Source organism: Python bivittatus, unplaced genomic scaffold (genome assembly GCF_059951505.1).
Source record: "Python bivittatus isolate LINGU-HERP-01145 unplaced genomic scaffold, Pbiv_v1 ctg000080_np1212, whole genome shotgun sequence".
Lineage (NCBI taxonomy): Eukaryota > Metazoa > Chordata > Lepidosauria > Squamata > Pythonidae > Python > Python bivittatus.
The window spans coordinates 46493968-46508537 of record NW_028277035.1 but is presented as its reverse complement, the minus strand read 5'-3'; the positions used below and the strand labels follow the sequence as shown (position 1 = coordinate 46508537).

Below are 14570 nucleotides of genomic sequence, written 5' to 3'. Positions count from 1 at the left end.
CATAATGTTCACAATGTAAATAGCCATTTTTATGTGCTTTCTGCATTCAACTTGCACTAAGTAATAGAGGACCCATTACTGCAGCAAAAGGAAAATTAGGACCACAAATGAGTTTCCAGGTAGCAAATAATCTTAAGTGGCTTGACTAATACCTTCCAAGATGAAGTTCACCTGAAGGGTCAAATTCATGACTTAACAAGTGGGAGCTACCATAAACTCTTAGAACTTGTAGGGGATGAAGAGTGACCCATGGTCATGGATCACAAATAGTCACACACCCCATCCCCTCCTTAGTTGCCATGGTGTTTTGGAGATGACCATTACCAGATTTGGGCAGGCGTCTATCTGGTCTTCATCAGGCAGCCTCCTGACCTGCGAGTCTGGCCTCATTACTGACCCTTTCTGCTGTGAACAAAGTGACAAGCTTGTCCACAGAAATTCCCAAGTCTGCAAAACTAGAAGAAAAAAGTTTTTTGCAGAATAACTTCCAAATATACTTTGTGCAAATGGCGCAATTATTCCAACTGCAGGGCTGTCCTTTGACTGTCCAAGATACAATGCTAATACCCTAGTATAGTTTTGGTAATAGCCATGTTTCCATCATTCAAAGAAGCAGTGTCAAACGAAAAGCAAGAGTGAACAAGGAAAAAGAGTTTAGCAGGAATAGCTGATATCAGCAAGCAGGTCCATTGTAGAGGGAAGGCCACACATGCTAACAGCTTTCACCCCTTAGAGGCACAGCAGTGGCTCAGATTCTGGAAGAAAGCATTTGCTTGCCTGCTTTTCCTGCTGAAAGTGAAAGTAATGAAGAGATGTCAAAATGCAAGCATACTGTAGTTGGGAGACATCCAGTAGCAGATGTTTCCATCCCTCCTTTTTTTTTAAGACTGGCAAAGCTATTCATGAGTTCTGTAGCCTAGCTTACAGGGTGGAAAAAGTGCTACACATGACTTCTGTAGCCTGGCTCATAGGATGGAGCAAGTGCTTTCCAGACAATACCGGTTTGCAGGAAAAAGCTGGATGTGGGGATTGCTACCCTTTCACTTAGCTGAATTCTCAATGCTGATTTTCACCAAGAGAAGCAGGAATGTCTGTAGAAAGAGTATATTACATAGTCAGGAAGACTCAGGTCCTACATAGTGTCTAATTTCCCTGAACAGCCTGTGTTGTATTCCTTCACCTCCACCTGCTGTGAACATCAGAGGAGGTCAGCTGGATCAAGGCAAGACTACATTTAATTCAGTAGTTTGCTTGACATAGTAGTTCATATAATGCCTTGAAGAAGACCACAAGCAGAGCTAGAAGACATAGCTTTCTTTTGATACATTCAGAAGAGAGTTACAACCTTCTATGCAGGCCCTCCCTACCGTAAACCTCTCTGGAAATCCCCCAGTGCCAATAATCTGTCTTATTCTAAGCATAGGGCTCTATGATTTTTCATTGCCGTCTTAATAATTCCCCACTGACCCAAGATTTCACTGCTGATATTCAGTGAGAAATTGCTGATTTTCATTGATGTACTTTTTTTTTCTTTTTAAACATGAAATGTCCAAACTAGATAGCTGCCACCTAACTATTCTGAATTGAAAATAAAAAAGAACAGCTCCCCAAGGCTCTAAAAATTTCCCTCAAAGGCCTGAACATTCCTATCTCTGTGTCTCGAATGGTATCTCCAGTCACTACATCACTGTTGCAGTTTTGTGAAAAGAGAATAACAGCTGGAATATAGATTTCCAAAAACTGAGAAATTACGTTTTTGCTTCTCCCAAATAAACTGGGAAAGCCCTTATTGCAACTTGCCATTAGGCTATACCTGATAAGGCTCAATTTAGATATTTTGAAAGTTCTCCATCATTCTATCTAACTATGTAATCTGATACAAATATGGCTTTGCACATTGGCCTCAATTATTCCCCCTCCCTTTTTTTTTTACCCCCTAAACCTCCTGCCTGCTGAAGGGTTCTTAAGAGTTGCAGAAATGTTGTACAACTTTAATTGGCTTAAAATATATATTGCTTCAATGAACTGGATTTTATTCAAGGTAGGTCCCCCCACCCCCTTCCTTTCCTACCCACCCATCTGATCCTGCCTGGGCAGAGCCAGCCAAGTTAGGAAAAACAAGCACTTGCAATCAGAAGAGGCCACAATCCTTCAGATTCTCCTTGATGATGATGTCAGTGACAGCATCAAAGACAAACTTGACGTTTTCTGTGTCAGTGGCACAGGTCATATGTGAGTAGATTTCCTTCACATCTCTTCTCATATTCAGTTCCAGAAATTGGACTTTGATATAGGCACCTGCATCTTCATATGAATTGGGCCCTGCAGAGAGAGGGGTGGAAATCAAGGAATAGTTTCACCTATAGAGTAACACAAGCCCTCCTGGCTCAGAGTATTATTCATTTGCCCAGAAATGAGACAAAACTTTAATTGTTTCCAGAGAAATACCCCTCTTGAAGTAGAATAAGTTCTGACAAAGCCTTGGGACAATGAGATCACTGCCCTGACAATAAACAAGACTCCAAACAGACTTTGCATTGAAGAAATGATTCCAATCTGTACTAGGCAGGATCATTAAACACTGCAGTTGTTACAGAGTTCAGTGTTCATTGTTCAACAGTCAGCTGTACTGTACCTGAGCTTCCCTTCCAGGGAATGGTCTACCCCTGATAATCAAGTCTTGCATGTTTTACTGAACATCACCCACCTACGTCACTTACCTCTGAAAGTTTGGAGAAAAGGCATTCCAGAATTATGACTGACGTATGGGGCTTCTAATGCCTTTTCAGTGGTGAAAAGCCTCCCAAGACAGTTTACAAAACTCAGAGTAATTTTTTGAGGAGTTTTATTGGATGACTCTCCCAACACTTTCTCCCTTAGCAACTTTGCACTCCCCTTCACCTTATATTTTCTTCCAGTATTGGAACAGCTGAGAAGAAAAGCATCTCTCCAATCAGTACATATGAGCACCTAGCCTCAAAAGTGGATAAACGAATAGTGTAAAGCAACAAACACACATTTCTTCCTTGAAAAACAGCCGATAATAACAAATTCTGGTTTACGTGGCAGAAAACGATGCCATATTTCACAGAGGACTGAGGCCCTCTAGTGTTTTATTCCCCAAAACAAATGTGTTACAATAGGGTTATTTTCACAAAGTAATGTCCTCTCCTCATTATGATGTGATGGAAGCAAGGGAAACAGAAGATAACTTGCTTCTTCCACCCAAAGTTGGGAGTAATAAGATCCATCTACCACCCAAGAAATCAAATGCAAAGGTTTTAATTATTTATACCTTTGGATGACATGAAAAAATGTTATGTGGTTGTCAAACTCTTAGCTGCATCTATCCAAGCAAGTATAACTTTGTATAGAAAGTCAGCGAGATAACAAAGGTGGGTGTCAATGGAAGAGGGGAGCGGGTTCCACAAATTCTCACTGATTTAGGCCCAGTATAATGCTGACGGTAGCTGGTATTCAGGACACTATTCTCTGCCCCATAGAGAGAGCTTGTGCAAATGAAAAGGGAAGAATGAAACGTGATGATATTAACATTCTTTTCTATTGCTGACTTCTTTTCTGGCAATGGGGCATGATAATTTCCTGTCTGGCTTTATCTAAATCAGCCTTCCCTAAGTTGGCACCAGCCAGATGTGCTGTACTACAACTTCCATCAGTCTCAGCCAGCATAGCTGTTGCTTTGCAAACCAGTGGAAATTATGAACCAAACATCTGAAGGAGATTAATCCAGGTAGGGCAGATCTAAACACCTGCTCTTTGAACTCTTGATGCTCATTTTATAGAATGCCAGAATGAATGCCAAGAACAGACCATCCTTAGGCATTCAGTTTTTAGCCTGTTAACCTATGGTGTTTTTGTTAGTCTCCATGCTACTGGTCATGAAGTTCCTACTCACTGTACAAATGACTATAAGACTCTAGCTTCCGCTGTATCTACCCAAACATGCATGTTGCTGACTGGAGCTCACCGTCATAATCGGGGAAGCAGATGCTGAGGTGGGCCTTCTTGATCTTTTCCTGGAAGACATCTTTCTTGTTGAGAAAAAGAACGATGGAAGTGGTGGCAAAGTATCGGTGATTGCAGATACTGTTGAAGAGGTGCAAGCTCTCGTGCATGCGATTCTGGAAGAAGAAACCGACCCCACGGGCCCTTCTCATTCCCCTTGTTAAGAAATTCAGTCCAGCTGCATTTCAGTAGCTAAAGATGCACACACAACCGACATAACTTTTCCCAAAAACTCTATCAGGAACAGGAATCATATTTGGTGTTGAATCTGACAACACTTTCCTAACCATCTCTAGATAATTTCCTTACTGCCTGTGGGGGATTCTTAAGCAAGCAGAAAAGCAAATGAATCCTCTCTGTGTATGTGTGTGTGTGTGTTTGCCACAATCACAGGGTGATCCCTGTGATTCTTATTTTAGAAGAGTTTAGTATATTTCCCAGCCTTCTCCACGATCTACAACTTGCAGAATGGTGTACAACGTACCTTCAAGCTAAAACAGCCTCCTTTTCAAGAGCAAGCCCTCCATCCCAAGAATAGAAAACTGGCCCTTTTAACTTTGGTCAAAGAACACATCATGTCTTTCATTTGCTGTACTCAGAAGAGTCTGAAGATAACTTCAGGTGCCCCTTACCACTTCATCATCCTCCACCAGGACCATATCGTAGGCACTGAGAGCAGCAATGAAGATGATGCAGGTGACCCCTTCAAAGCAATGGATCCACTTCTTGCGTTCTGAGCGCTGCCCTCCGACATCAAACATCCTGCCGGGAAGTTGAGAAATTGTTTTGATCAGGACTTCTGAAAGAAATCTTGCCATTTCCTATTTTTACCTAATCCACAATACCCATTTTGGATATCTGAAACAGCACAGGCTTACATACCAGAAATCCTAATTTCTCCATTTCTTCTAATTCAATTCACAATTCAAAACAAACATGCACAAATATGCATACTAAGGGAAGTATTAACAAACTTATTGTGGAAAATCCTCTATAGAAGTTAGGAAGAAATGCACACAAAAGTGTATATATTCTTACACTGATTTTTTAAAGGCCAATTTGCATCCAGCACAGAAACAGACTGGAACAAAGACAATATTGGTAGAAGAGGAACTGACCAACTGAAATGGACAGATCCAGAACTGTGACATTTTAATACTTTATTGCACTTCTGATGATGGGTGGTTCACCCACTTCAGAGCTATTCTGGCTGTTCAGGAAATAGATACATCAGAATGCTTAAAGTCTATCTTTTCTGAGAGGAAGCAAAATTATCTATCTGGCAGGATTTAAAACCCCAGGGCAAACAATCGTTTTGTGGAGAAAATAATTACTGCAATTTATTCAAGGAAAGCAGGGAGGTTCAAGTGCAGATGTGAAAAAGCAAGTTGTCTGAAGGCATTGTAGAAAATAGAGTGAGAATGAATGGGAACTTAAAGGCATGATAGGTAAAGGGGATTGAAAAATGAAGCGAGGGTAAAGATGTGGGGCAGAGTAAGCAGTAATCTGAAAAGCAGGCTGCAGAAAATGAAAAGCAATGGAGATATGAGCCATGTTCCCATAACTGGAAGAGGATACTGTGTTATGGGAACACCAAAAAGAGATTCACAGGCCCACTGGACTCATCCCCAGAGATTACATTTAACCAAAAACAGATGCAGGCACGGAGTTGCATTAACCCCATCTAGTCCACCCCATTGCGTGTCTAGCTGATGGAGAGGTGGCTGGGGATGGTAGGACTCTCCTTATGTAAGGACCCATGGGGATTTCAGGCACTTCCTGGAGTAAGTCTTCCCAAAATGGTGACTTTTGACCTAGTCACTGCGTTGGTATGCTTCCAGAACCACCAGTGAAAAGTTGGACTGGGTTAAGCATATGGTGAGTACAGGAGTATGAAGGTGAAAAAAGTGAAAGGAGAAAAAATCTCACATAGAGTCTAGAGGCAGAAGATGTGCATGTGGGCAGGAAGGAAGTGGTCAGGTACTAGAGATGTTGGAGAGTTAAGAACTGAGGGCCAAGACCCGCAGGACTGATGGATCTCTAAGAGCCAAGGAATTTCTTCATTATGCATTTGACCAACTTTGCATATTGCACTGTCAACTCTGACAGCCAAGAAAAAGGTCAGGTGGGAGGTTTTAATGAACCTGCTCATTCTTTGGCTACACTTTTTTCCACAATAGTTCAGATGTAATGCTCTGGCTGCTGCTTTCAAGTATAGCCTGGGATGAACTGCAAAAGTATCTTTTTTTTTTCTTCAATAGCATCTTGAAATAGAATTCTGTGTCTTATTAATTTAATCGAAATAGACAAATATGGAGATACAAGCTAGATGTATGGGGGGAAAGGGTCATTAGGAAAAGCCACATAATGTACTAACAGAAGAATGGCTAATGAGGAAATAATCAAATGCCTTTAAAAATCTCTTTCTGCGGATAGAAATGTAGTTATTCCAACTGTGCATCTGTAGGGGGCAGTACATCCTCACAAACAAAGAGAGTGGCTTTATCAAAGCACTAATCTTTCATGCTCCTGGATAGATGCACATAAGGCATTTCAGACAATGAAGATATGATCAGTCTCCCATTGCCTTTCCTTCTTCTTCACATAGTTAACATTTCACTATCAGTTCTGTTCATTAGCTATGACTGTTCTGAATTATTGAATTACTGATAGCTTTTCAATGTCAATTTCTGTCTTGAGGGCTCAATGTGAAAGACAAATTATATGATCTGAATTTCAGATGCTATGGTCTAAGAGGATACATTCCCTCCATTTTTAAAAATTGTTACTTTTTTGAGGGGGGGGATTTATGTTCCACCTTTTCTCCTGGAGTTCAAGGAGATCTCCATTTTATCCCAACAACAAGCCTATGAAGTAAGTTGGGCTGAGTGAATGGCTGGCCAAAGTCACTCACTGAGTTTCCATGGGTGACAAGGGAGGAATTATGTCAACCATTTTTTCTTTAATGTAGAAGCCTTTAGGAAAGTCTTCCTTGGATCCTTCCTTCCTAAACCATCACAAGACTGAATTTCTGATGTCTCTCATATGTCATCTAAAAATGGTGACCAGGAGAGACTTTATAGCTCCTAAACCAGCCACTGCACATACAAACCTAATCACACACATTCATACACACTTACCCTTTGTTTATCTTCTTGCCCGATTAACAATTTTGAAGACTCAAAATCTTACAAACTATTTTCTGACATATTGAAAGTAAGGTTATTAGACCCGGATGACTATCTGCTTATTGGTGGTTAACTGCTAAGGACATACAATACCTGAAGTTGAGATCCTTGAAAGAAAACTGGGTTTCAATGATCCCTGTGGTCTTAACTCTAGAGCGGAGAACATCCTGCTCTGTGGGGACATATCCAGGAGTCACCAACCGCGTCAAGTCATTCAGGTAACTGCAGACATAGAAGTATAGTTCTATAATGTAATTAATACAGAAGACCCTGGATCTTCCAATTTCAATGTCCAAGTATACTGACAAGATAGTAGGCAGGCTGTGGGAGTTTGAAAGATCTGACCCTTTTTTTCTGGGAAAAAAGTGGGCTCTGAAAGAAACAGAGTTTGGAGGGAGAATATCCAGGCAGGATCACCCTTGGAAAGGAGGCCAGAGAATCCCAGGGACCATTTCTGTGCCCCTCACACCCACTCAGAGAACCAATCCAGCTAAGGTCTCCTCTATGCATTAGAAGAATTCCTAGAAGAAAGGGGATGGTGCCCATTGCCCACTGCGGTTGGTGAAAGTTGCCACTTTGGTCATAAAACCATTCTCCTCTGATTTTCTGTGCCATTACATCTACTTGTAGTGCAGAAACATTCTGTTTCCATCTGAGGCAGAAGTATAGGAATACAACTGCTTAAGAAAGGGCCCAAACAAGCATCGGGCCTGTATAAAAGCTAGAAAGAGGTATATGCCTCCATTTATATCCAGTCCCTGCCATTGTAACTAAGCCATGCTGGGGATCATCCTACACACTCACAACACTCCCCCAATACAAGCCATGCACTCTGACTCAAAGATTATAAGTCAAGAACTCCTACTAGCCAGCCGAGTCATTCAGCTGGTACTCTGAGGCTCTTTCAAAGCAGGCCTGGATGCCTGTATCCTCCCAGAGTCGGCTGATGATGTCAGACATCTCCTTAGGCATGGTGCCCTCTTCAATAGTGTCTGCTAAGTGCAGCAACTTGCGGGAATCATCCTACAATTGAGACAGAAGATGAAGCTCAATCAATGACACATTCCTGAGGGAAGGGGGCGGGGAGGGGAAATCCTTCACTTCCTCCTTCTCTGAAAACAGTAGTCTGGGGCAAACTGAATTAAAATGATGATTGCTTTGAATTTCTCTGACCTACATCCTTTTTCTCATCTTTGGAATTAATTGTCTCTGGATGTTTGTGTAATCCAGACCCTCCCAGCCACATTAATTGTCGCTAAGTATTCCATTACCCATTTCCGTTTTCTTTTCTTTTCTTTTGATCAGCCATTTTTGTTGTGGCGGATACCAAGTGCCCAAAGAACCATTCCTCAGTGACCAACCTGCCTGGCCGAGTCTCCATACTGGATGCTCAGTGTATTCATTGCCCTCACAATGGACAGCATGGACTGCAGGGTGTTGCTGTAGATAATGCAGATGAATTCCAAGCACTCCTCTAAAGAGTAGCCGTCTTGGTGGATAATTCTATGGAAGATAAGAACAGAAAATCAATCCAGAACATCTCAGGAATGTTAGGTCTGCTTGGATCCTATCACAACTCAAATCCATTGCAAAATTTAATCTCTTGATTTGAAGAATGCCAAAGAGGATCCATTTGGTAAACAGCTCTGGCCCGCTAAGGTAAGGGAATGAGAGATCTTTCTTGCACTGACAGACCAAAGTAGATCAGGTGATGCTCCCTAACTGCTGTAAGTTGTTTTAACTAGGACTGCTTGCATTGCTTGCAGGTCTGGGAACCAGGACATCTATTCTTGCTATAACAGTTATGCCCTGTGTTCAACAAAACAGAAGCTGCAGCTTACGCATATTTAGCTTGGACTCATAAATATTTGGCCCTCTCTCTCTTAGTCACCCACATACATCAACAATGCTGCATGGGGGTTACAGTATTTCACTACTCAACCCTATACTACATAAACTTTCCAACATGGTTCCTGCACCGGCAACTTGAAGTGGTATGTCTTTTCCAGCCCTCATTCTGCTACATTCCAGGACCCCAAGAAGTTCAATTTTACTGGTTAGGCAGGCACTGTGCAAATCATTCACCATAAAAAGTTCAGGTTTTCAAATACTCTTAAAGTGCTGTATTGGAATTTGTGCAGGGGAGAGAGGAGGGGAGAGAATATCTCTAAGGTAACCTCCCCTACCTGTTCAATATACACTGGCTAGAAATTAGGGGAACTGATGTATAAAACAGTTGGAAGACATTTGTGTGAGAAAGGTTACACTAGGTATCTAAGGAACTCTGAATAAAATGCAACTGTCTGTTTTTCCTCTCCTAATTCCAAGGGCAAATTACTTGTTATGGAGAGAGCCAGCCTCTCATTCACTTTTCCCTGAAGGTTTTATTATAACCCCCCGTCCCCCCCGTTATCAAGGGAGTTTTCAATATTCTCAGGGATGGAATTCCACTAGATACTATGTAAACCTAATTCATACATAATGCTAAATCATACTACATGGGATGTATTTGCTTTTTCCTGAACATAATGTGTGATGCCATCCTTTGTCCTATACAAGCCATTGCTCTTCATTGGGATGGGATCACATATCTCAGTAAGCCAAAAACCATCCCGTTGCATAATGGCTTGATGTTTTGTGTTAATCTTTTGAATTACACCTTTGACAAATATACTTCTTGACTGCATACGTTCTTGGTGTTTTTGATGTACACTCAAAATCTTTTATACATGCACCTAAAAATACAGTATGTTAAAAGCAAAGACTTCTTTAAATCATGCTAAACCATCCTGATGACTACATGGACACATCATGTACAGTTTTTTTTTCTTTACAGTCATGGGTTGCCATAGCCGTCTTCTGAGATTTTTTTTTTTAATTTCCTAGTCTAGCATATAGCCCTAGGTGATCTTCCATCTAAATATTAATCTGGCTTGATCATGCTTAGATTTTAGAGATCAAACTCTGTTAAGTGTTGCCACTTACTAGGTAGACCTGGAATAAATGAGAATAAGGTGGCTGCTGGGATATTGGTACATTTTTAATCTCCTCAAATATAAATATACAGAGAGCAAGGATAGCTAATGTTTTTGGAAAAATTGACACATTAAGAATTCTGAGATCCTTTCATGGTCGTTCTCACAAAATGACTACCATTTTCTACCAAAGCTGGAAGACTCGCTCATAAAGTTGCCTTCCTCTCTAAAGCTCTACCCCTCTGCCCTGCCATCACCTTACCCATTATTGTTGTTTTTTTCCCCAGATTAGGGGAACAGATTTCCAACCAAAGCAGCCACACATCATTCTTACTTTTCAAGGATGCCCATAGTCCTTACACAGGCCTCATTTGTATTACTGTAAATAAAGATCATGCTAGAGGCTAGTTATCTTTTGGAAGCTATTTGATTCATTTATTAAAACAATCTTTTAAAAGTAAGTTGAGTAGAATGATTCGACACTTCACAGGAGAAAGAATTCTTATCAACAGAATTTGATGACTGCCATGTCAAGAACATCTAGGAAGTGCAGAAGAAGACTTACTTCATTTGCTTGACTATGGTGCTTTTGCCCGATTCTCCAGCTCCTGGTGGAACAAAAATAAAAAGGGACTAAACTATATCTGTTCCCAATTCCTCATGCTATCTATATGGCACAAAATTCAAATTAACATCAGATCCCATTTGCACCCCCTCTGCAGCCTTGGGTTTGTTCTGAGTTCAAGAACTGGTCTTCCCAAGAAATCCTTTGTGGACTCTCCCCAAACTCTTTTGCACTTTACTTTAATAACCTGGTGCCAATCACAGCATCCTCCTTGGATTGGGGTGAGGAATATTAATGCATCATTTACACACACACCCAACCTGGGAAATTAAAGAAAGATTAAGAATCTTTGGTTGTGAACAATAATACATTTACTTCTGATCAAATAACTATACAGGTACACAAATGGTTAAACAATATCACACAACTGTATGAACTTTAAGCAACACTATGCTATGGAACTCAGTAGAATGATCTCCTTTATCTTACATAGAGGTTTCAGCTGAGAACTGGCAGTTGGCCTTCTCTCTCTCTCTCTCTCTCACACACACGCACACACACACGCACACACACACTCACTCACTCCCCTCTTCAAGTTGCTCGGAAGCTAGTCCCCTTGCTAGAGCATTCCTAATGGCCCAGTACTTATTAAAAGTACAGTTCTTATTAAATGTACTCTTCCTTCCCCTGCAGAACACCCCAAATCATCAGCTGGGTCTGCAAATTCTCATGTAGCAGCATTCTTAACTCTTCCACACAGTGGCCTGATCTCTCCTTCCAGGTTGGACTTCCTCCATCCTCAACTTTCTGATCCAGCCTGTTTATCACTGCACTTGGTTCTTTAAACCACAATCTCCCCAGTCAATCCACTGGGTACTTTTCTCACTGGTAGTCCACTGCCTGCCATGCTCTTCTTCTCCACTGGCCAAACACTGCTGCCTGACGTGTTTCCAGGCTGCTCCTCCACCCTCCTCTGGCACAGAGAGGAATCCCTGCTATATATTTTGCTGCAAAAAGAAAGTAGCTTTCTCCTTCCATTTTCTCCAACCAAACTGTTGTTCAACCTTTCCTTCCCTCCTGTGGCAGAGACAGAAAAAACACACTCAGCTCTTCTACTTCCGAACTCCCTTTCTTTTACTTCTGTTTCTTTGCCACAGTCCTGAAGCCGGCTGGATTGATGTTCCATCTCTCTCACCCTGTGCCTCTCTTTCTGTGCATGTCTTTTACACTCTCCTAACTCCTACATTTCATTTCTGCATCATTACACCTTGAAAAAAAAAAGCCCTTCCCATTTAGAGGCCTTAAAAAACTTACCCTGCCTCCTATTTTATCTGAAACAGCACCTTATTTTGCTTCTTAATCCCTATCTTCTATTTACTCTGCTATATAATCTTTGGAGACTCTATTCTCTCTGATTTCTTTTAACAGCAGCAGTTTCCTAACTGTTTTGTTACCAACTCAACCTTTTTGCAACTCTTTAACCAAGTGTGGAGACTCTCTCTCTCTTTCTCTCTTCATGTTTGATCAAACCATCTTACTTAATTCTTTTTTTATTTTCAAACTTTGATAGCTGTGTTAGGAAGCACGATGTGTTAGAAGGGGAAAAAAGCAAGAGAGAAGCATTTCATATGCGATATTTCTAAAACACACTGTGTTAGCTTGAGGTGAAGGCATGCTGGCCTTATGACCTAATTTAAGGCCTGCCTCCCTTGCTTCCTTCCTTCCTCTACCCCAAGGGCTGATTGTAAATTCTAAATTCTAAAGAACTTCTCTTTAGGACACCTAATATTGCAGCAAGTGATCTGTGTAGGATTACCACCACCAAAGGTGTCAGCATAAGATACTTTAAGCCAGCATTGGTCACCTTTCCAGGAGAGATAATGAGATAATGAGATCTGGGCTATAGACCAGCTTATCCTAAGTGCTTCACAGAAAAAGAACAGCACTAACACCCAAAGTTATGAAAACATCACAGCTGAGGATGGGAAACAGAGATATGCTGTCTCTTACACTGTACTGTGAGGAAGGCGTATGCTTATGGCAGTCGGAAAATTGCAATCCCAACACATCTGAATGGCGTCAGACCGGGATGACTGAAGAAAAGTTCTTGTAGGCCAGCCCTTCATTTTAGCATGGAACATTGGACAAACTCCCTTAATAATGGGGTAAAAGAGAGTCAACCAGCTGCACTAATTTGCAAGTTGGCCAGTATTGCCAGTGAGAAGGTCCATCAATATTCTGGGACAAAGTCACTGAAAAAATATAGCAATGGCTCCCTTGGAGGTTATGGGAATGAGCCAATAACAGCTTGCACTTCTGTAGTATTTAAATGCATCTTCCTTTTACAAAGAACCATTTCACAGTGCCCATCATTGTTTCCATCCTTTCCTTATACTTCACTTGCAGCAATTGTTTGTGTATATGTGTATCACAGAGCAGTTTTTAAAAAAACGCTCAGTAGTAAATATAGACCCAAATTGTTTTAGATATTTCAGCCTGCTTTAATTTGGCATGCTACTTTGGCCATGCTGCCTGGGAATTCTTGGAACTATAATCTGAACACATCTACAGAACATGTGGCTTGGGAAAGCTGACCTAACTAACCCGGTCAGCTTAGTAAACCTTGCCAAGAATACAAGAGAAGGTAACCATCTTTACAGCTCTTCAGTCTATCCTTCCCTTCATCTGTACAAAAGTAGGGTACACCATCTATATTTAAGGCAGAAGATCTAGCAAAACAATGTCAGCAGAAGTCTTGAAGAAGCAATGACCCAGAGAGATTTAAATGCATAGCCCCCAAATGACAAAGGAAATCAATGTCATCATTCAGCAGGAACTGATATGAGATGCCATAAGCTTCCCTCAGAATAATCAATGTTTCAGCGGATGTAGCTAGAAGAAATTTCTTTAATTTCCCATTTCTCTAAAATGTGCAGGTAACTTTCCCCTTATGTTTCTGTCATCTTCATAGGACTTGGATTAAAGCTTTGCCTTAGCACTACCTCCTACTATTGTTGTCCACTCTGCATGTACAGATGGTGAGACAGAAGACCTTCTGGGTTACAATTGCTCTGTTTCCAGATGAAATGCAATGTCTCTTCTTCAGCCCAGGCATACAAGTGAATGAGAGGGTGTAGGAAAGGGAGGGAGAACTCCTTGAGACTACCTGCCACAGTGTAGACAAGGCCACTGTGACTTTCTTTGCGGAGGTTACTTACCAAGAAGCAACAGCTTAACTGTCCTGGCATCCATCTCGGCATCTTCCTTGAGCTTTTTCTCCAGCTCCCGGGAGTGCTTTTCCTCTGCACTCGCACCTGCACCCATTGCCCAGTTGCTTTTTGCCCTCAGCCAGTGAAAGGGGATCCCAAGAAAGCCTGGGGGGGCTCCAGTGCTTTCCTGCTGGGGCTGCCTCCTTCTCTAGTCCAGCCTTAAGTCAACACAGATTCTTCTTCTTTTTGCTCCCTCCAGCTCCTTCAGTGCCTACTGTTGCTTCCTCCTACAGCCAACACCAGCCACTTTCTGGCTTAGAGGGATTTGGCCATCCCTGGGAATCAGGTGCTCTGAAGCACCCAATGTGGAGCAAGGACAAGTGAAGAAGGGCCACAAAGGATGCAGCCCCAGGATCTCCCCCAGGCTCTAATCCGACTTGCTTGTGCTCAGTAGCTTAAAGGCATTTCTGAGATAAAGCTCCTTCAATCCCTGCATATGCTAAACTCAGCAGTTTCCATTTTCCATCTGCTCTTGACCTGGACAAGCATTTGAAAAAGGAATACTCCTTCCTTCTAGCTCTGCCTCCCTTTTCCTGCTGTACCAATT

At 41.7% G+C, this 14570-nt stretch overlaps 1 protein-coding gene across 1 annotated transcript; it reads right to left on the bottom strand.

Moving 5' to 3' along the window:
• Positions 1-1504: 1504 nt before the first annotated feature.
• Positions 1505-14078, bottom strand: GNAT1 (G protein subunit alpha transducin 1). The gene is made up of 8 exons (XM_007427679.2): positions 13973-14078; positions 10755-10797; positions 8576-8717; positions 8080-8237; positions 7308-7436; positions 4659-4788; positions 3989-4142; positions 1505-2322 (listed from the first exon to the last, which is right to left on the bottom strand). The coding sequence occupies exons 1-8, from the start codon at positions 14076-14078 to the stop codon at positions 2132-2134; spliced, it is 1053 nt and encodes a 350-aa protein (XP_007427741.1). The 3' UTR covers positions 1505-2131.
• Between the last annotated feature and the right edge of the window lie 492 nt (positions 14079-14570).